The sequence below is a fragment of the Leptonychotes weddellii genome, chromosome 2, assembly GCF_054177405.1.
Source record: "Leptonychotes weddellii isolate Sample4059 chromosome 2, ASM5417740v2, whole genome shotgun sequence".
NCBI classification, from domain to species: Eukaryota; Metazoa; Chordata; class Mammalia; order Carnivora; family Phocidae; genus Leptonychotes; species Leptonychotes weddellii.
In genome coordinates this window covers 57883629-57906759 of record NC_138370.1, presented here as the reverse complement: position 1 = coordinate 57906759, position 23131 = coordinate 57883629, and the positions used below count along the sequence as shown (strand labels likewise).

Sequence of the window (23131 nt, the reverse complement as noted above, 5' to 3'; positions counted from 1 at the left end):
AAGTGTTTTCCTTGTCATTTGCTTCATTTTTATGTATTCCAAGGAGTTTTATGATTCTTAATTGATAGGATCTATAAAGTAAATATATATGTGTATATTATATGTACAGGTACATAAAATGTTAATGTTATAGTATGTTTGTTTCAGGAAGTAGAACTACTGTCTAATTGTATTTACCTCTGTTATTACCAATTATCAGAGTTTTAAATAGAGTGGTTACAATGGAGATATTTCTCTTGACTAAATATTTTATAAATTTGACTATAGTATTAAATTTTTGATTCTTTCTCAAAACTGTAGGAGAAAACTGCAGAATTATGCTATATAGTAAGTTTTTCTTATTAAAATCTTGAGATTATTATTAAATCATTGGGTTATTTTTTTTTGCATTTCTAAACTATGTATAGATTTAGTTATGTTTATAAAATAAATTTTTATGATACCGATGGATAGAAAAGAAACTAGAACTATGGAATTCCATAACTTTATAACTTTATAACTTTTTGGAATTTCCAAAAAGCAAAATAATTTTAATTGTTAAGGAAGAGTTCACTGGCTTGGGACTAAATTAATGACTAAATAATGACTAAAATAATGCAAAAAAGGTCTGTTTGTGGAGAGGTCTTTAAATAAATACTACTAATATCGGATTTTGGATGGTTTCAAATAAAAAGAACATAGTACTCACTTTACAAGGTATAATTCTTGACTTCTTAGGAATTGTGAATGAGATGACCATAAAAGTACCTTTCTTTAGAAACATTATAGTTTTAGGGACATTGAAATATTCAGGCAGTGCTAACTTTCTATTTAAAAAAAAAATACTAAAAGTAAACAGAATACCCTCTGGACAAAAATATTTAACTTCTAAATTTAGTAGATCTTAGAAAATAGTTTTGTTTGAAGGAGGTAATAGGTATACATTTTCCTATAATTCAGGGGTATTGTAAAGAGCTTACTGCCTAATAATCAAAAGACACAAATGCAATTATTTGTAGATTTTTGGCTGATTAAGAATTTAGTATTTTGCAATAAGAAATATTATCTGGCTCTTTAAGGTAACTTTAAAAAAATTCTCCTTTGATAGAATATCGAATACAAAGATCAATACCTTATAATAAGTGTTAACTTATAATAAAATTTTTAGGAAATAATCCCATTTTTCAAATGTTAGAGGAGGAGAAGGTGGGGAATAAGGGTAACTTTGCTCTCCTCCCTCCACCAGCCGGTACTGCCTATTTTTAGAAGTTGATTTTTTAAAACATTTACTCGAGTATCCCTTATCCTAAAACAATGAACAGTATAACTAAAAGCTGTGCTTTATAGTAACTGAAATATCATGATAGAGCCCTTGTCTTCTAAACTTTGAGATGATTGTACACTTTAAAGAGCTGCGGTGGAAACACAGCTTGAGGTTATAGTATATACAAACCTGAATGGAACTCCTAGAAGGCAAATTTATAATAAGAATGAAGTAAGTTGTTCAAATAATTTATTGAGGCATATTCTGAAGGGAATTCTAGCTTTATGTGTTTAAACCTTGAGTAGGCTAGGCTAAGTTCATGAGGAAATTCTTGATGGTATGGAATGTCTGAAAATCTAGACTGTGGGTGAGAACTCCAAATTGCTCTGACATGGTCTGCCTGCAGCCTAACTTTATCTTGGGGTATATAGATGGAATAGAGGGTCCCTGTGTATTTTGCTTCATTTTAGTTGAGTTTCAAGGCTATTCATTTCAAATTTGATGGTAGGCATGTAGCCTTGTTAAGTTTATACCCCTCATAAGGAAAAATCCATAGGTGTATCTGAGGATTTGTTACTAGCTATACAAAACTTAACATTTAATAAAGATCCCCAATAGACCATTTCGATTATCTTTAAATCAGAAATTCTTAGGTTGAGAAGGAACCTGACAGATGCACCTGGGTCAGTGATCAATCTTGTATTTGAGTCCTCTACTGCTTTTCTTTTCTTTTTTATTTTTTCTTCTTTTTCTTTTTATTTGTTTTTTATGTTTTATTTATTTTTCAGTGTTTCAAGTTTTTATTTAAATTATCGTTAGTTATCATAGAGTGTAATATTAGTTTCAGGGGTAAAATTTAGTGATTCATCACTTACATACAAAACCCAGTGCTCATCACAACAAATGCCCTCCTTAATACCCATCACCCATTTAGCCCATCACACCCCCCCTCCCTGCCCTCCAGCAACCCTCAGTCTGTTCTCTATAGTTAAGAGTCTCTCTTATGGTTTGCCTCCCTCTCTCCTTTTTTTTTTTTTTCTTTCCCCAATTTTTATGTTTGGTTTCTTAAATTCCATATATGAGTGAAATCATATGGTATTTGTCTTTCTCTGACTGACTTAATCTACTGCTTTTCTATCAGTGAAGCATCCAGTTTATTCTTGAACATTTCCAGGGATGGACAACTATCTCCCATGGCAGTCCATTTAATCTTTGTATACTTCTGACTTAGGAGAACTTTCTCCTAAGTCAGAAAGTTGTCATATTGAAGTGAGTATAAATGCTTATAAGATGGGCACAGAGAGACTGAAATTGAATGCTGTGTACCAGAGAGAAAAGGGTAGAATAATATTTCTGAGAGGGTGGGAAGAAGGGAATTCAAGAGCAAAGTGGAATAACTAGCTTTAAGAAGAGAAACCTTCCTCTGTTTTAAAAGGTACATATTGGGCGCCTGGGTGGCTCAGTTGGTTAAGCGACTGCCTTCGGCTCAGGTCATGATCCTGGAGTCCCTGGATCAAGTCCCGCATCGGGCTTCCTGCTCGGCGGGGAGCCTGCTTCTGCCTCTGACCCTCCCCCCTCTCATGTGCTCTCTCTCTCTCTCGTTCTCTCTGTCTCAAATAAATAAATAAATAAATCTTTAAAAAAAAAATAAAAGGTACATATTTATCATGGTGGGTTTGGAGTGGGGAGTTTGGGAGTTGAGCACGTTTCTCTCTCATGGCTCCAATTTTTCTCTCTGAAGAGGTGAGTTCATTTGTTGAGAGTGAGAGGATTGGCAAGGGTGAGAGTTTTAAGGAGAGAGAAGTTTTGAAATAGAAGTTTCAGGGAGTAGGAGACCAAATTGACTAGAGTAATGGAAGCTCAGTTGAGATGGTGCAAATACAGAGTGATTTCCCTCTGTCCTGTTAAGTATTTTTTTTCCTACAGCAAGCAAAAAGAAAGCAAAGACTTGGCTTCACCCAGTCCTGGAGTTTTGTTAAATGAGTGTAACACAAAGACAGATGAAGCAACATGCCAACCTCTTTTTAACTACTGAGCTTTGTTTTTGCATGCCTTCTGCCTGGAATGTTTTCTCCTAGGTTGATCCTTTTCTGCCTTCATTTTTAAGTACCATCTTTGCAGAGAGTTCTTTCCTTATTACTTTCTGAAAAGTAGGTCCTACATTTTGGTTTCTTCCCTGGCTAGTCCTTTTGTTTAGACTTTGAAATGATTATTGCTTTCTTTTTTTTTTTTAAAGATTTTATTTATTTATTTGACAGAGACAGAGATAGCGAGAGCAGGAACACAAGCAGCGGGAGTGGGAGAGGGAGAGCAGGCTTCCCGCCGAGGAGGGAACCCGATGTGGGACTCGATCCCAGGACCCTGGGAACATGACCTGAGCCGAAGGCAGACGCTTAATGACTGAGCCACCCAGGCGCCCTGATTATTGCTTTCTATGTTGTTCTGTCTGCTTACTAAGATGACAGCTTCAAGAAGATAGGGAACTTCTCTGTCTCATCCCCATTTTCTCTTTAGGGCCAGGAAATTGTGGGCATTCGGTAAAGGTGTGTTGAATGAATGTGATTGAAATGTTAGAGCTTACAAGCTGGAGGGGTGAAAGCTAGACATAGAAGGTAGTAGAGTCTTGCAGACTGAAGGTCATGCTTAAGTTGAAAAAGGGTTATCTTGGAAGCAGACGGAAACAGTTGAAAGTAGGAGTTTGTTGGCAGTAGAAAACAGAATGCCTAAGTTGTTTATATGAGACAGTGCAATTCTAGCCATGATAAGATCCTGGCTACATAGTGTGAGTATCAGAGCAGTAGCTTGGTGGACTGGAAACAGTTGTTCAAAAATAGAACAGAGACATCAAGTAAAATGGAATTCATGTGTAAGTACGTAATATGTAATAGAGAAATCCTCACAAATCAATGAAGAATGTGATGGATTATTCAGTAAATGATCTTTAGGGTGGGGGAGTCACTTTATAGTCTCACTTTATTTTTTTATTTATTTTATTTTAAAATATATGTATGTATGTATTTATGAGAAAGAGGGAGAAAGAATGCAGGCAGGGGGAGAGGGAGAAGAAGAGAATCTCAAGCAGACTCCATGCTGAGCACAGAGCCCGACGCAGGGATCGATCTCATGACTCTGAAATCATGACCTGAGCCAAAACCAAGAGTCAGACGCTTAACCGACTGAGCTACCCAAGCACCTCGGTAGTCTCACCTTATATCATAACTAAGATTAAATTCCAGATAAACTAAAGAGTTAGCAAACTCTTAATGGTATAATAATAAAAAATTTAACAATTAAAAGACCATTTGAGACAAAGATTTAAAGTCAGAATATAAAAAAAATACAAAAAAAATAAAGTCAGAATACAACTCACTTATGCAAATTAATAAGAAAAATACTCAGCTCACCATATAACAATATTCAAAATACAAGAGTAGGTAATTTGCAAAAGAGTACATGTAGATATCTGTACCTTAAATAAAGTATTTCAAAATATATTAGTAATTGAATATATGAGGATTAAATATGATATTTTCCTGTCAAATTAGCACAGACTTTCTTACTTACAATAAATATTTACAGATAGATGTTATTACACCTGTTACGATTATAGTTTTTGGAAAGAAACCTAACAATTTATACTAAGCTGTAAAATTGTTCCTGTTTTTTAGGCATAAATATATTTTTAAAGCCTATATTGAAATAAAAAAATTGATGTGTAAAATTAGGAACAGCATAACTTATAATATACAAACTATCCTTATAGCAAGCATTATACTTATTTCCAAATATATTTTCATACTTTCTACATAAATATGGTTTTGTAGGTAGTTCCTACTCACTTGTCTCGGTTAAATTATCATCAGCATTAAGCATTCACTATAACCTTCTAACCTAAATTTATGTCAAGGTCTGACTTAGATACTATTTGGGTTAAATATGTATGTTCGAAATTCTGCACAAAATTGATTTACATCAAGAATGCTTATTAAGCAACTCTTTTAACCATGGGGATATTGGAAAAACTTTTTTTCATAAATGATTTTTGAGTACTTCATGATAAAATATATGTAGTAGTTATTTTTATTTTAGTTAAATAAATTAATGTTAGTTAAATTAATGCTTCACTGGAGCTTTAGGCATTTAATATTTCCTCTGTTCATTTTCTTGATATCCTTTAAAAATGCAAAATAATCTCTTAAGAACTGTATTCATAATACAATATATGTAGTCCCTTTTGATTTCAGTAAATCATAGAGCTTTTGGCATTGATCTGAAAATACTACTAGTTTTTTTGAGAATATTATTATTTAACTATAATGTACATCTAAATCTATAATTTAGGTAGATCTTCCTTCTTGCTCCTGAGACACATATAATCAGATAATTTTTAAATATAGAGTGCTCGTGTGCTTATCTTTATTTAGAATAAAAGGGTTTAAAGACTAGCATTAATCTTAGTAATATTATAGTTTGGAGGAAGCTAGAAAATAGCAAGCATTTTATCTATGTTTATACATAAATAGATATATTTAAAATTTTGTTTTATGACTTAGCAAAGCAGAAAACATTTCATTGCTTTATTATATTTTAACTATTTTTTAGTATAGTTGACAGTGTTACATTGTTACATTAGCTTCATGTGTACAACATAGTGATTCCACAAGTCAATAAATTATGCTGTGCTTACCACTAGTATAGCTACCATACAATGTTACTATAGTACTATTGACTATATTCCCTATACTGTCTGTAACTTTTATTCTCTTAACCTATTCATTCCATAACTGGAAGCCTGTATCTCCCATCCCCTTCACCCATTTTGACCATCCTCCAACCCCCTTCCCTCTCTGGAAGGCATCAGTTTGTTCTCTGTATTTATAAGTCAATTTCTGCTTTTTGTCTGTTTATTTGTTTTGTTTTTTAGATCCACATATAAGTGAAATCATGTGGTATTTGTCTTTCTTTGACTGAAATAAGTCACTAAGCATAATACCCTATAGATCCCTCCATGTTGTCACAAATGGCAAGGCAAGATCTCATTCCTTTTTACGCCTGAATAATACCTGTGTGTGTGTGTGTGTGTGTGCGTGCGCACTTCACATCTTCTTTATCCACTCATCTATAGATATACACTTGGGTTACTTCCATATCTTAGCTATTGTAAATAATGCTGCAATAAACATAGGGTTGAATGTATCCTTTTGAATTAGTGTTTTCATTCTCTTTGGGTAAATACCCAGTAGTAGAATATTTGGATCATATGGTATTTCTATTTTTAATTTGTTAAGGAACCCCCATAGTGTTTTTCACATTTACATTCCCACCAACAGTGCACAAGGGTTCCTTTTTCCTCCACATCCTCACCAACACTTGTTATTTTTTGTCTTTGTGAGTCTAGCCATTCTGACAGGTGTAAGGTAATATCTCGTGGTTTTGATTTGCTTTTCCCTGATGATTAATGATTTAACTATTTTCTTTATGAAGACAGTCTATTGAGAAAACTGGGCACAGTATTATAGTGCAGAGTATTTTACTAGTTTGTATTGGTCAGACCTGATTTTAAGTCCCAGTACAATCACTAGATTTGGTTTTGTTTACATTGAACAATTTATTTGATTTTCCTAGTGTTTTCTCATCTGCAAAGTAGGAGTAATAATCCTAATTTGCTGAATTGATGTGAAGATGATTATGTATTAAAAGCATTAAATGTAGTACTAGCTACATGGTAGTCATTCAATGTAGGATCACTGTTTTTATAATTATTGTATGAGCCATTTAGCCGGAATTTAATAGTCGCAATTAGCCTGAGACATTTTTTACAGTAAGAGGTTGCAGTATTTAACAGAGTTTTGGTTTTTTTGAAAATTCTGCCAATATAAATTGTGTGCAAGCTTCATTACTGGGGTGGGAAGAGGTGAAGATAAGCCAGTGCTGATATTAAAAAATGTGTCCCCTTGAGGAAGGGGCTTTTTTTATATAAAGATTTTATTTTATTTTATTTTAGTATTTCTTTGAGAGAGAGAGAGAGCATGAATGGGGTGAGGGGCAGAGGAAGAGGGAGAAGCAGACTCCTTGCTGAGCAGGGAGTCCGACATGGGGTTCAATCCTAGGATCATGACCTGAGTCCCCCAGGTACCCCAGGAAGGGACTGACTTTTGAAGTAGCCTGTAACAAGCTTTCTTTTCTTTCTCCTTATTTGAGTCAAGAACAGTCCTATGAGTGGGAAGATATAACTCTAGTTTACTGATAAAACTAGGTTCATAGAGGTTAAGTAATTTTGCTAAAGTCACATTATAAATGGTAGAGCTGAGATTTGAATAACTAAACTCTATGTTTGTTCATTTGGCAAGTGTAAATTCAGTAACTACTAGGTTCCAGGCACTCCTAAGCTTAGTACACTTCTCCTGTAGACCAGTTGGTGTTTGTTCATTAAATTTTTAACTCCAGTTTCCAAACATTTCATTGTTCATGAAACAGTAATATTATGGAATTAGTAGACTCCTAAAAAATTGTTTATCAAGTTCTATTTAAAAGGTATGATTAAAAGGAATTCTGTAGGGGCTCCTGGCTGGCTCACTCAGTACAGCATGCAACACTTGATCTCAGGGTCATGAGTTCAAGCCCCCATTGGGCCTAGGGCTTACTTAAAGATTAAAAAAAAAAAAAGGGAATTCTGTAGTATTTTAAAATATAATGAATATTTATCTTAAAAAATAAGTTACTGGTTTAGTGAATGTTATTTCATGAATAATTTGTTTAAGAATGGAATACACATAATAGAAAACAACTAATGATCATATACACAAATGGAGTAGAGGTTTCATTTTTGAAGAGATTAATCCAATTCCCATTTAAAAGTCTTTTTGTTCTGGGATGCCTGGCTGGCTCCGTCATTAGAGCATGCCACTCTTGATGTTGGGGTCGTGAGGGTCGTGGGTCATGAGTTCAAGTCCCATGTTGGGCATAGAGCTTACTGTAAGAAAAAAAAAAGTCTTTTCTATTTAAGATTTACATATAATTCATGTAAATGACAGTAATGATTTCTTTGGGATGGTGTGAAATATCTTATCTCTTACTGTATGGTAGATGTTTAAAAATTAAAGAAAAACTGTAAGCCATATAACTGTATTACTTAGAAGTTATTTTTTTGTTTTGTTATTTATTTCTGTCTCCATTAGTGTCCCTTCTTCACTCCAGGCTCATATTAAAGAATATATAGAGGACTGATTGTATATTTGAGAATATAAGGTGATAAATAATAATCTTCAATGTTAAGATGAAACTGGGGTGAAAATGTAAACATAGCAAGCATTAGCACATTGTCACATTTCTAGACTTCAGAAATAAGGTAGTGATAATAACAGGGTTGGCCTAATTTCTCTGATCATAGTCTTGGCATACTACATCATATCAAGCTCTACCTCAGTTTCATTCTACAGTCTAGAGACAATTCTGTGAATTCTCAATTTAAATTAGGAGATGTGTTTCTGAGTGTGCCACAATTAATTCTGTGGTTTTACTGCTCTCCCGCCTAGAGCACCTCTGCTGATAATGGTCTTAACCCCAGCAGTAATATTTATTAAGGCCATTGCTTAGAGCTTTTGTAGACATTAGGTTTTTCCATTTTTAATTATTCTGTCTTCATTAGGTATTCTGTCTTCACTTATTTTCCCCTTAAGTTTTTCTTACCATGTATGTATTTTAGTTCAGGAAACTGTACCTGAAGAATTAAACATGTGATTAAAATTCTTTTTGTTAAACTTTAGAAAATAGTAACACCTGTTTGTATTGCTTTGAAAGGTAGGATTAAATCTTATGTTTGACAGTATAAACCAAGGGAAAATACTTGAGAAGAGTAAAACTCTGTTGATAAGAAAATAATAAAAATTTTCTTTAAATATTGACATAAGCTAAATTACAGAAAAAGTATAGATCCTTCTATAAGCCACAATCATATGTAAGTATCTTATAAAGAGACAGATTAGGTTTGGTTAAGACTGTAGAGTCAGAATTCCTGGGTTCTAATTTTGATTCTGCAATTTATCAGCAACATGACCTTGGAAAAATAATTTCTCTTTACCCGAATGTTTGAATAATAATAAAAGTCAATAATGGCACTTACTTCATAGGATTGTTTTGAGGATTAAATGAACTAATATATAAATATAAAACAGAGCAGTTCCTGGCACATTGTAAGTATTGGTGTTAGATGATGATGGTGATGATGATCAGGCTCAACATTTTATGTTTTTATCTTTCATTTTTAATGTGTTTTTGGCTATTCTTAAAAATAAGGTTTCTATTGTCTTTGAAAACCATGTGGACTGCAAGTTATCCAAAGTTAGTAAACTTTATAATACATGTTTTCCACAAAGTTAATCATTTTAAAACAAAGTGTTTTCAAAAGTTTAATAAATCTGGCAAAACATGTTTGTGATGTTTAAGACTTACACAGTAATATTTAATTGAATTCATTCTTATTCTTAAATGGTGAATTCTGGGTATAGAATGTCAAGTAAGGCCAATATGATAACATTTATATGTATTATTGAGATGATAATCACAACAGGCTATAGAATGACCTAAATAGGATAACTCTTCTAGCCTTGAGATCGCCCAACAAAAGAGATCATTTTGAAATCTGTGACTCTAGTGACTAAGAAAACATTCAAGTACTAGAGCATATCTTGATTACTTGAAATTTGGTGATACAGTCACCTGTGTTGAGGAATGAAGAAAGAATGTATTACCTGTAGGCATATGGTCTTTTAATATTTTTTGGTAATTTATAATTGGAGAGTGGACATTAGGATAGTCACACTAAATGTTTTGTTCACGTACTTATCAAGTTACCTTTGATTTATGATTCACTTTTCCATAAAGACCATCTAATAGGAAAGAAGTTGTTCAGTCTTCTTGGCATTAATAAGTTCACACCTATTCTTTTGGGGAAGGAATTGCTCAAAATCATGTGTTACCCTTAAGCTCTTAGCTTAAGCCATTCTCTTTGAAAAATGGAGTAAAAACAAACACTATCTTTTTCTTTAGTCTACTGTTTCAAGTACATATGACAGCTCAGAAAAGAAATCAGAATTATTGAGATAAGATCATTAATCCTAACTAGAAATGTAATAGGAGATAAATTCACTCCTATTTTTTGAAATAATTCCTTTTACATAGTGCCTGGTGCATTAATATTTCTTGATATTGAAGACATGCTTAGTTATAGACAAGTTAATATACTAAAATTTGAATATTTCAAATTAGATTTGTTCTTATTTCCTTTGACTACAAAAGATTTACTTAAAACAGTTAAAAAATTGTTTTGGTCTCTTTTAAGGCCACAGAAAGTGAGGCTGGTGATATGGACCTGAGTGGGTTGCCAGAAACAGCAGTGGATTCTGAGGACGACGATGATGAAGAAGACATTGAGAGGGCATCAGATCCTCTGATGAGTAGGGACATTGTGAGAGACTGTCTAGAGAAGGATCCTATTGACAGGACGGATGATGACATTGGTAAGTTTGGATGGCAAAATGAACCGAAGAGCAGTTTTAAAAATTTAGGGTAAAATGATCTGATAAAATAGAGCCCAAGAATAGTAAGCTTTAAAAAGTTATTAATTTATAAATTTCCCTTGCATAAACAGTAAGTGACATTTGTTGAAAAAAGTTTGAAAATAAAATCAATTTTATTCAGTTATGTTCTGGAGTCTACAAATAATAAAACTTCCTAATACAACCCTTCCCCATAGCCCTTTTTTAGTTTACTTTATGACAAAAAAAAATTAAAAGTAGTCTTCCAAATAGTGTTACTTCTATTATGTTTCTTGTGAGCACTATTCCTATTAAGCTCATGTTTTCTGTATGTAAATACTAGTCAATGACAATTGGTAAAATTGTGTTTGCTTCTGTGGTTCCATACGAAGATGGGACTGAGGGAAAGACGGCTACGAAATGTCAAGTTAGCAGCCTCTGAGCTGTGGGTTGTTGAGACTTTAAGTGCACCCTAAGGTTAGAAATCTAAGTGGTTTTGTATCTGTTTTCCCCATCCCTGAAGTTCCCTTTACCCACTCTCCTATTAGAGCAAGAGTGGACTGTGTAATAATGGTTTAGTGTTTGAGTATGCCTTCTGCACGCCGGCTTCTTCCTTAGAATACTAGGAGTCAGAGCAACTTCTGTTGAGCGTCTTCTCTCCACCACAGGCCTGCAATCTGTAACCATCTTTGGCTGAGCCCAGATTATCTGTCCTACCACTCTGCCAACTCTTTTTGGGCCAATATATATTTGAAGACAAATTCAAAGAACTGGATCTATTGGGGTTAGATATAGGATAGTATGGGTGTAGTTATGAGTGGCCAGTTGAATGTGTTTTGAGGGAAACAAACATTATGAAGAAAATCTTTTACCACTTACACTATATACATATGCTAGAAAATTAAGGATGAAAAACCAACAACTAGTATTAGACACTTAAAATATAATTTTAAAATTTATAGGAATTGCTAAGTATTTAAGGTGAATATCACGTGTTGGTAACCATTCATTCATTCGGCTAATGCGATTGAGTGCCTTTGATGTACTGAACATGTTTTTAGGTCCTGGCAACTCAGTAGGGGGCAAGGCAGGTAAGGTCCTTGCTCTTTTGCCTTCTGAAGAATAAAGTGGGGATTAGGGAGTGATGGAGGTTGGGGAATGAACTGAACAGGAACCTGTTTTAGGAAGGAGTGGCTGGTAGTGCCCTTTTCCAGGGCTCAGAAGGAAGTGAAAGAGGAAGCCACCTGTGTCTGTGGCCCCCAGTAAAGAATGTGTTCTGTGTTAATCCTTTCTGGATAATTTCTGCCAGAGGAGGGGACTTAATGGCTTCACAGATGTCCATCCCTGACTCCAGCCCATTTCATTCTCTACCACCTCTACTCCCATTCCAGAGGTGTTAGTAGTTCATAAGTCTTTAGAGGGTTCTGAGAGTGGTTCTGTTTTACCTGCTGAAAATACTGGGTTTCACTCTCTCGTGTCTGATACCACATACACATCCATCCTAAGTTGTACTTCACTGTCCTATTCTCTTTGTCCTTGCTGACTTCTTTTCAGAAATCTTTTTATTGTAGTTTTAAAGAGAAAGTGAAATTGGAAGTGTGTTCAGTTTGCCATCTTAATCCAAAATCCTTGTTCATAGGTTTTTTAAATTAGATTGAACATTGCTTATGAACAGATTGATGGTGGAAATTATTCTTTTGTAAGTTAATGTATCATCTTTTTGAATATGTTCATTTTAGTACAGTTATGGAAGAAAATAATTATTAAAAATGTCATTCCTGGAAATTTAAAATTTTCACTTCATATCTAAGAAGCTTTCTTTTCCACAATTTCTGGAAAGCAAAAGCTATGCTGATTCCTACAAAAGAATACAAAGCTATCTTTTTTTTTTAATGGGCTTATTGATATAATCTCCAGTGAATAACATTTACTTGAATACCAATTCACTTATAAGCAGCGATGATTCTGATTCTTCTATCAAATATACTTTTGTTTAAAATAATAAACCATTATTATTAAAGATAAGGCCTAATGAGTGGTCTACAAGAGATCTTGTAAGATCTTATATTCTGACTCCTCAAAACAGAACCACATGTGAGAACTCTTTAGCTCTTTTGCTTTTACTCTTGTTAAATCTAACTGGTCCTCCAGTATTTAGTTACAATAGGCACCTTTCATATAAACTACAAACTTCTACATAATTGATGCTTTCTCTGGATGCCTCTCTTCCTAACCACCTTCCTCTACCCCCACAAAAAAGGGAAGGAATGGTGTGTCTGGGTGGGAGGGGGATCTAAGTTGAATCAAATGAAATTGCTAATATTTGATCTTATTTTAAAAACTGCAAGAATTAAAAAAAATTTGCCTTTGGATTCCCATAGATTCTTGGGTGTGGTTCAATGCTTTGTTTGTTTCAGTGCTTTGAAGGAAGGGACTTTATTGATTTCTGCTCTCCAACTCATAACTTTGTAGGCCCTCAATTATTGAATGGTTGTGAATTTAATTTTTTGTTTTGATGCCTTGACACAGTAAGGTAGAGACCTACTTCCAAGATCCCTTCCAAAGAATTCTTTTTTCTCCCCTTCAATATACCGCCAAAAAACCTCCACAGATTTTAAAAAAAAATCTTAATAGTAATAATTTCTTATACAAAATTAAGCCAAAGCAAATAAGATAATTTCTATACTGACGTAGCTTGTGGTGTCTATAAGTTGGTTATCTGGCTTTTCTGTATGTCACACTGACTAGAAAAAAGTTTTAAAAAATGTCTTTTTTCATAAACAGAAATATTCCTTTCCTATAAAATAAAATAGTTTTAATTAATGTATTATTCTAATAGATTTTTCCAAGCAATATAGAAGAAAGTAGTCCTGCTTCTCCAATCCATGGCTGCTTCTTTCCATGTCCTAGAAACTATCTTATTACTCATCCCAGGTTCTGAATTCCTTACCTCTGTGTGATTCCTGTGGCATTACCAGAGCTTATGTTGAGTCCTGACAGCCAAATGCTTCATTTTATATTTATTTATTTTTTGAAGGTTAGTGATAGAAATTTTTTATTTTTTAATTTATTTTTTATTTTTTTATTATTTTTTTTAAAAGATTTTATTTATTTATTTGACAGAGAGAGAGAGAGAGCACAAGTAGGCAGAGCAGCAGGCAGAGGGAGAGGGAGAAGCAGGTTCCCCGCCGAGTGGGGAGCCTGACGTGGGGCTCGATCCCAGGATCCTGGGATCATGACCTGAGCCGAAGGCAGACGCTTAACCAACTGAGCCACCCAGGCACCCCAAAATTTTTTATTTTTTTAATTGCTCTAATTCTCCAGTGTAATAAACAGAAGTTACTATAAAACCAGCAGTACCATTATTGAATCTTTGAGAGTCTCAACAACTCTTAGATGCCATCTGGTTAAGTATTTATTTATTTTTAGTTTTTCAACTGAGCCTGAAGAATCATGTACATTACTATAATTGCATCTTTTCTATCTTTTTAGTATTTATATTATATGTGATGCACAGGTATTTTCTATCCTGTCATATTTTTTTTTAATGTTAGTCATTACTCATATATCAACTTGATTTCATGACCCACTAATGGAGCAGGAATCTTCCAAAAAGCAAGAACAGTGTCTATGCAAAGCACTTCAAATCATTATAACAAGTATTAGTTGAATATATATTTTTAAAGATTTTATTTATTTATTTTGAGAGAGAGCAAGAGAGAGTATTGGGGGGGTGGCAATGGGAGAAGCAGTTTCCCCGCTGAGCAGGGAGCCAGATGCAGGGCTTGATCCCAGGACCCCGGGATCATGACCTGAGGTGAAGATAGACACTTAACCGACTGAGCCACTCAGGAGTCCCTAGCTGAATATATTTTTATACTTCATATTCATATGCTTCATATTCTTTAATCATACATGTAGTTGTAATTTGATTTATTGTTGCCTAAACATATTATGTTAAATTTAAAACATTTCTGACAACTTCTGGTCTCATATTTTCTTAAGACCATAAATCTTCATTTGTCCAAGGAAATTTAGTATCAGTAGGGAAGGGGGAAAAAAAGCAAAATATGTGTTCTATAGATAATATTCTAATACCTTATGGTGAGGGGTAAGGGACTGATAGCTTGAAGAAAACAGAGCTGATAACTGCAGAACAGTGACATGCAAGTCAGAGGACCAGGGCTTATACATTTGCCTTTATGTTTCAGATCAAAAGGTCAGGACATTTGTAAAGCAATGATTCTTACCTCCCATATATAATAGATATGGGTACCTCTTGAAGTGGTATTAAAAATTGCTTTATCGCTGTCCCCAGGAACAGATATGGCATGACACAAACGCACCTACTCATTCCAGAAATAAAAGTTTCACTAAACGGAACGTATTCTATAAGTGATATGCTTTGATTCTCTTTTTTTTTTTTTTAAATGCTGGTTGCAAAAAAAAAAAGAAGTGCTGGTTGCAGCAGTAAATTGATTTCCTGGCACGTCAGTCTGGGTCAGGTCTAAGAACACTGGGTACCACCTACCATTGTTATTCTGATTCCGAAGCCACCCTGTGTTATGAAAAGTTTTATACAGGAGGGATGATGTAGGGTCTAATCAGAAGAGACATTACCCAGCTGGGCCAGAGAAAAACACTCAGTCTGACCTTCTGGAAATGTAATGTTTTCACAGAATATATCTTTCTATTCTGTGTTGTTTTTGCAATTAACAAACTACTGTATACCCAATAACATAAAATATGTCACTAAATCCTAACAGATAGAGGGAATGTGCATGGGGACAGTTTAATTATGTGAGGACAAGAAAAATGTACCAGAATTTTTACTTAGCCAAAAGTTTGAATGATATAATAATGACAAGAATAGCAGTTCTTATTTATTGAGTATTCACTCTGTGCTAAGGACTTTATTATCTCTATTTAATTTTATTGTCACAACTGTATATTGTTCTTTCGCAAATGACGGAAACATGCTTAAGGAAATCAATCAACTTTCCCAAAGTAATATAACTAATAAGTATTCACATGTTGTCTGACATACACCTCATGCTCTTTGTGACTACCTATAATGTCCAGCAGAAGCTTTGGAGGCAGGCAGCCCTGAATCATATCACTGCCACCTCCGAATTATATGACTTGGAGCCTGTTCCCTCCCTGTGAAATGACAAAGAAAACGAGCCTCGTAGATCCATGGTGAGGAGTAAGGAAGGAACTTAGTAAGTAATTAGTAAAGCTACCTAATAATAGAGAAAATTAAAAATAGAGACTACAGGACTAGAAAAGACTATGAAGTCATCTGTCTTGTCAACAGCTAGAAATGTATTAAAGTTTAAGCTGTTTGTCCACAACATTGCCAACAGGAAGAGTGATCATACTTTTCTTTTTTGGCCAATCTGTGGAATAAAAAATAATATATCAATTTGTATTTCTCACACAATGTAAATATTTTTAGTTGATTTATTTTTATAGATTTGTTTTCATTCATAGAAAATATCCTTTGGTTTCTAAATCCTGGACTATCTTTAGATTGAAAGTGGTTATTTCTGCTGTTTTGGACATCTACTTGCCCAGAAGGCACTAGAATAGACCTATTGACTTTTTGGAGAATTCTCAGAGCTCTATTTCATTTCAGCTTATTTTATCCTTTAATTAGCCTTAATAAGATCACAGCTCATTTTCAGTAGAAATTTCCCATTTGAAGTTTGTTAATTTCTTCATTCCCATTAGAATTTGAATTACAGTGTATACTATTGTTCCTAAATCAATAGGTAAATGTCACCATTTCCACAGTGACAATTCTTTGTGTATCTGCAAGAAATCCAACTTTTATACTAACAATACTTGAAGTAATTATATTTTCCAGTGGGCAGGTTTGTAGGACATTTAAAAAAAACCCTAGAGGGGTGCCTGGGTGGCTCAGTCGGTTGGGCGTCTGGCTCAGGTCATGGTCTCAGGGTCCTGGGATCGAGTCCCGCATCGGGCTCTCTGCGTGGTGGGAGGTCTGCTTCTCCCTCTCTCTGCCCCTGCTTGTGTTCCCTCTCTCACTCTCTCAAAAAACAAACAACAACAACAACAAAAACCCTAGAGCATTCTTTTTGAATGCTTGCTTTTTAAAGAAGGTGTAATGTTTACCATATCTTTTGCCTTGCAGAACAACTCTTAGAATTTATGCACCAGTTGCCTGCTTTTGCCAACATGACCATGTCGGTGAGACGAGAGCTCTGTGCCGTGATGGTGTTCGCAGTGGTGGAAAGAGCTGGGACCATAGTGTTAAATGATGGTGAAGAGGTCAGTGAACATTGCCACCACTGGAAAAGTTTCTGTTTGAGGGTCTCTCAGTAACAGCAAAAAAACAAAAAATCAAATTTCATGTTTTCCTCTTAAAAAATAAGCAACAATTAATTTGAATAATTCAAGAATTGTGATATACTTATTGTTATGTCAAAGTATTCCAAATCCATTTTTTATTATAATATTTCATATGATACTGATAGAAATACTTTGTATTAACTTTTCAGATTTTTGTAACTTTAAATGTTCATAATATGCCTTTGGTCAGAACAAAATGATCTTATTGAGGCAATAGTGATCATTTGATATTGCTTACATATGTTTTGGGGAGCAGAAGAGTTCTTTTTCCTTGTGTCATTTTAGAGAGGAATATCCAAGGTCAAATTAAAAGAGCAGAATGATGGGTACTTTGCTAGGCATGTGGAAAACACAGATACATGGCTGTGCTTTGCTTTATTCCTTGTTCTTTGAGTTTAGTAAACAGTTCATTTTACTTGGATTATTCCATCTTTAAAGTGAAAGATCTGCTAAATCATTTGTGGGGACCATTCTTGCATTTACAGCTGCATGACCATGATTTTCTGCCTTGTCTTCATTTTTTTGAATTAGCTGGATTCCTGGTCAGTGATTTTGAATGGTTCTGTGGAAGTAACTTATCCAGATGGAAAAGCAGAAATATTATGTATGGGGAATAGTTTTGGTGTCTCTCCTACCATGGACAAAGAATACATGAAAGGAGTAATGAGAACAAAAGTGGATGACTGCCAGGTATAAAATATCATTAAAAATGTATATTTTATGCTTAACACATACATGCTGTTGGGGTAAGATTTTTCTGCCTATATAAATAGGTCATTTTTTAGAGTTATAAATAATATTTTAAGTTAGAACTATTACTTTTAGTGTTATCATGCCCCAGGAAATTAAAAATAAATCTTCCTTAAAGTTGTTTGGACTCGGGGCACCTGGCTGGCTCAGTCTGTAGAGCATGTGACTCTTGATCTTGGGTCAAGAGTTCAAGCCCTACATTGGACATAGAGCTTACAAAAAAAAAAAAAAAAAGGTTTGGACTCTGCATAACTAGGTGTTCTATAAGGTGTTCTATAAATATGTTCTATTAAAAGTGTTCTATAAATATGGTATTTTAAAATTTCCATTAATATTTTTATAATCTGTTCATCAAAAAATATAGAAGTAAAACATCCACTATGAAAAGAAATTATAAGTAGATTAATAAAGATGATGTGATACAGTTATGCAGTGTTTTTATTTAAATACATACAAGATAAGGAATTGATTTAGAAGTCATGTAAATTAATCATAGTATGAATCAGAAGAACTTGCTAGTAAAAAAGTAATTACTAATTAAAAGAAAATACTTGGTAGCAAAAGAAAAATGTTAATGTTGATATTATGTTAATATTCATTATTTAAAAGCACTTAATAAAAGACTAGAGAAAATATGGAGACCAAACATGAAGTTTAATTAGATTGATAACTGATAACCTCTATATTAGTAAGAGATAAATTTAAGATGCTGTGTTACCAAGTTTTTAAAATTTATTTCTTTTCTTCTGAAAAAAGAAGTCTTTGAAAGATAAAATATTTTAATATAAATAAACCCAAAGATTTGACTTAGACTAATTAATGTTAAGTGCTTATTGTATTTATTAGTCTGTAGTCTGAAATACATCTGAATATACTTTATTCTAAAAGAACGTCATTGAATTTTTATAGTGTCTGATAAATGTAAAATAGTACCCATTTAAATTTTCATTTTGAGCATTTTTTTTTTAAAGATTTTATTTATTTATTTGACAGAGAGAGACACAGCAAGAGAGGGAACACAAGCAGGGGGAGTGGGAGAGGGAGAAGCAGGCTTCCCGCTGAGCAGGGAGCCCGATGTGGGGCTCGATCCCAGGACCCTGGGATCATGACCTGAGCCGAAGGCAGACGCCCAACGACTGAGCCACCCAGGCACCCCCATTTTGAGCATTTTACTTACCAAAAGAGAAAATGACCATAGCTATAAATAAAATGATCTTACCTAGAGAATCAAAATAATGTTGCCAAATAATTCCTTTCAGTAAGCACTGTAGAGAAAAAATAAATAGCGATGTTCATTGTTTTGAATAGTAATGCTGGAAGAACATTCTAAATATAGTCAACTCTCAATTATTTAGCATAATAGAAGAAAACAAAATGATAGGTAAATCTTGAAGTCTTTATTTGGCTGGGAAATGTGTTTGTAAAAGCGATCATATGTGATTTTTCAGCCCTGGAACTGTACTCCCCAAAATAATAAAGCCATACTTAGTCCAAAACAAACTAGAAATTTGTTAAAGTTTTCCCCATTCTATTCTCTCTTATCAGTTCCTCCCTGGGACATGTTGGCATTACTAGAGCATTTTAGTCAGAGTCTCTGCCCTTAAAGGGCAAGTTAAAAAGTAACTTTATTCCTGAGAATTCATTGATTACGTTACTATGTCTTAATTGGCCAGCTCCTTTTGTTAGAAATTTGTAATCATGGAACTGAAATGATATTAGAGGCATAGAAATGTTTCAGAATAATTGATAAAAATGTTATATGACTGAGTATTACAGAGTGCTGCAATAATAATCACATGTACCAGATAACATTAAATACTTATCTGGGAGTTCTGGAAAAGGAAGAGGAAGTAGATGTCAAGGAAGAAAGTCTAATCTATTTACTGGATGAGGAATTGGTGGGAAACCCAATGTTAGCAAGGTAGACTCAAAAGAAAATTCTGATTAAGATACCTAGATTCCTATAGCTCCTGATACAAGGTTGCCAGATATACAAAGAAGGTCAAGGGTGAGGTATCTGCTGGAGAAAGTCTCTTTCTTCCTCTCCACTCCAGTCTAAGCCACTGTGAAAGGAACATGTTAAATCAGGGGTTTCAAGAATCACTCTTGTACCTCCACTGACTCATCTGCTCAGGCCTGACATTCACTCCCTCAGCAGTAAAACAATGATGGAGAATGAAGTTAGACCATTTAATGTAAATGCTTGTTTTGGTCTAGTAGTTTAGTGTATTTCTGTTAAAATGTCATACATCTCTCAGAAAGTACACATGTCAGATCATCCTCTTGTTAGGCGAAGTAAAGGAAACAATGAGAATTCAGTCATAAGATGGCCTCCATAAGTTTATATCATTCTCCTGAGCACACTGTGGGCATTTAACAGTTATTGAATGAAATGAACAAAAATGGTGTTCTCTTTACCAAAAGCAACTTCACCTAGGACTGGCCTTAATTTTCTTACATTCCAATGTGTTCCGAAAATAAATATTGGGTAATGTGATATTGAGTTGAGCTCAGATTAAGCCTGAGTGGCTTACAGTGAGTGGATTAAATTTGACATTTATTTCTGTTTATTTGGAACCCAAGACATACTCAAAGTTGTATTTTGCTCTGGATCCCTCCTTTGTATGCTCCTCTTTCAGTTCTTTCCTTCCATTGTCTATTCTTCTTCCCCTGTTCGGTTTGAAGGACAAAGGCAGGGCTACATTTAGACACCCTATGGTACCCGGTGACTGGTAATGGTTTTCTGTTTCCCATACGTGCCTTTTTCTTTTCTCCTTCTCACTTCCTATCCCTTTTTTCCTTTCCTCCTCTCCTACTCTCCTTTTCTTTCTCCCTTTTTCCTTCTCCACTGCCTGTGTCTTAGGCCTGCCAGTGACACATCAGGCATTGCTTAGCCCTGTCCTACACCCTTCAATGGGAAATGAACACTTGGATACCTGTGTGAACAATTAGGTATGAATTTCCCTTACAGACCGCGAAGTGCCCCAGTTTAAATAGATCTAACCTCTTAAGGTAAACCTGTTAGACATACCTTTTTCAGAGACCATGGGAACTAATGACACTTTGAATTTAAGTAGTTTTGGAGAAATTTGCATGGATAAATTGAAAGTTGGCAATACTGTATTATGGCTGAAGTTTAATTATATTTCATCCTTTTATCATCTATAATTTTTCTTCTACATATCAGTTGTGATGTCATGTGCCCCAAAACCAATCCTGCAATATGAACTGCCTTTGGCCTTTTATAAGCAAAATCTTGTTTGAATTTTTATTTTATATCATAATGCCAAGATCATATTTCACTTTCATGTGTTAACAGCTATCTGAAAGTGTAAAAATACAATTATATACATAATTCACAATTTTTCATCTGGCTTCATCATACCAATTAAAATTATGTTTTACACATGAATTTCTTATTAGATCTACAAACTTCTTAAAGCAAAAATAAATCTAATAAAAATATAGATAAATGTTTTCATCTAAAATTTCTTTTTTAGGTATGTGTGGCCATATTAGAAATTCAGTTGGGTTTTATTTTCTTTTTGGATGGTACTTTTCAGTTTGGTACAGAGGAAGTGCCAAAAATGTCTCTCTAGGCATTAAGCATTTCAAATCAAGCTTATTCTCCTTAAATCCTTGGTCAAGATTAATTTTAGTATGTTTCTCTTCTAAAAGCATTTTTCTTTTCTCTGTTTACTTACTCCTTTTAACTCATAGATGTATTTCTTTTTTGGGAGATAGATGAGAAAATACAATATATAATTGTTTTCTCTGAAACTGAGTATAAGAAAGATCACCTAAAATTATTTGAAGGCATAGAGAGCAATTTTGGTGTCCTATAAAAAGACAGAAATAAACTATTTTTGAGACAAGGGACTAAGGACCACATATTTCAAAACATACACACACCTGTAGTCAGTGTTACAGAAATGGGTTTTGTTTTTAAGGTTTTTTAAAAAATTAAACTATATGTAATTACAAAAAAAAAGCCTGTCTTTTGAATTTCAACTTTTTTATTCCAAATTCTGATTGAAAAATTAATGAGATTCTATCAACCAGCTCTGGAAGAAACTTAGTATTGTAATACGCTGTTGCTCAAGTATGAAGCACTGCTATTTCTTTTAAAAAACTTTACTGATTGTACAGAAAGTATGGAAAATATAGAAAAGTATTTTAAATAAAATGAGTCACTGGTAATTGGCATTGTTCAGAAACAATAATTATTAACCCTGTTATATTTCATTCGAAGATTTTGATGTGCATGTATAATTTTTTTTAAATTAACAAGTGTGTAACTGTGAGACACTGGGCAAATTAGCAGGCTGTTGGTACAGCGTTTGTTCATCTGTACAATGGGGATAATAGTAGTACCTTCTTTATGGGATGATTAGGAGGATAAATTGAGAAAGTTCCTATAAGGCTACCACAAAATGATGATGATCATCCTGTTGTCTTCATTATAGTTAAGTACAACATTTGGTTTTGCATCTTTAAAAAAAAATTAATGTGCTATCATGAACATTAAGTCAAAACTGTAAATGTTCCATGAAAATATGATTTTTGAATGGCTGTGTCATATTTTATCTTCTGTATGCTGTAATTTAACCATCCCCTTTTTTTCATCTTTTCACATTAAAGGAGAAAAAGAAATGTCCATGCTTTTTTCATTTGCAAAATGAGAATAAATTCTTCAAAATTCGGAGAAGACGATTCTTTCTTACCTTAGAATCTCTTATCTCCTCCTCACTGGCTTCTGCTTATTTTGTGCAATAAGTGATTTGTATAATTCATTCTTCACTTTCTTTTAAAAATTACTAAGAAATATAATTTAATAGTTTGCCCTAAGCCCTGATATTTTTTATATTTGGGGTGATGGAGGAGTAATGGCTTGATGTGCATATTATTTTTAACTTTTTGTTTAAGAGCAAGGATTACCCTTAATACTAGTTACAAGGAATAATGGCTTGAGTCAACAAGTAGGTGGCTTGTTTTGTGGACCTTTTTTGCATAAACTTTCTAAACTGATTTCTTAATATAAATAGCAAATTTATAATATCTATTTCAGGGGTATCTTTGAATTTTGATCTTTTTTTTTTATTATGTTATATTAGTCACCATACATTACAGCATTAGTTTTTGATGTAGTGTTCCATGATTCATTGTTTGCACATAACACCTGGTGCTCCATTCAATACGTGTCCTCCTTAATACCCGTCACCAGGCT

General features: G+C 33.9%; 1 protein-coding gene and 1 long non-coding RNA gene across 17 annotated transcripts in view; both read left to right on the top strand.

Moving 5' to 3' along the window:
- Positions 1-23131, top strand: part of RAPGEF2 (Rap guanine nucleotide exchange factor 2) — a 236732-nt gene that overhangs the window by 184726 nt on the left and 28875 nt on the right. For all 16 annotated transcript variants that reach the window (XM_081811363.1, XM_081811343.1, XM_081811368.1 and 13 more), the window contains 3 exons: positions 10584-10761; positions 16937-17073; positions 17686-17844. In XM_081811363.1, coding sequence (XP_081667489.1) covers positions 10584-10761; positions 16937-17073; positions 17686-17844 — 474 coding nt within the window. The remainder of the gene's footprint in view (positions 1-10583; positions 10762-16936; positions 17074-17685; positions 17845-23131) is intronic.
- LOC145719844 (uncharacterized) lies at positions 5-4596 on the top strand. The gene is made up of 2 exons (XR_014142642.1): positions 5-2678; positions 2898-4596. It is a non-coding gene; the product is annotated as an uncharacterized LOC145719844 (long non-coding RNA).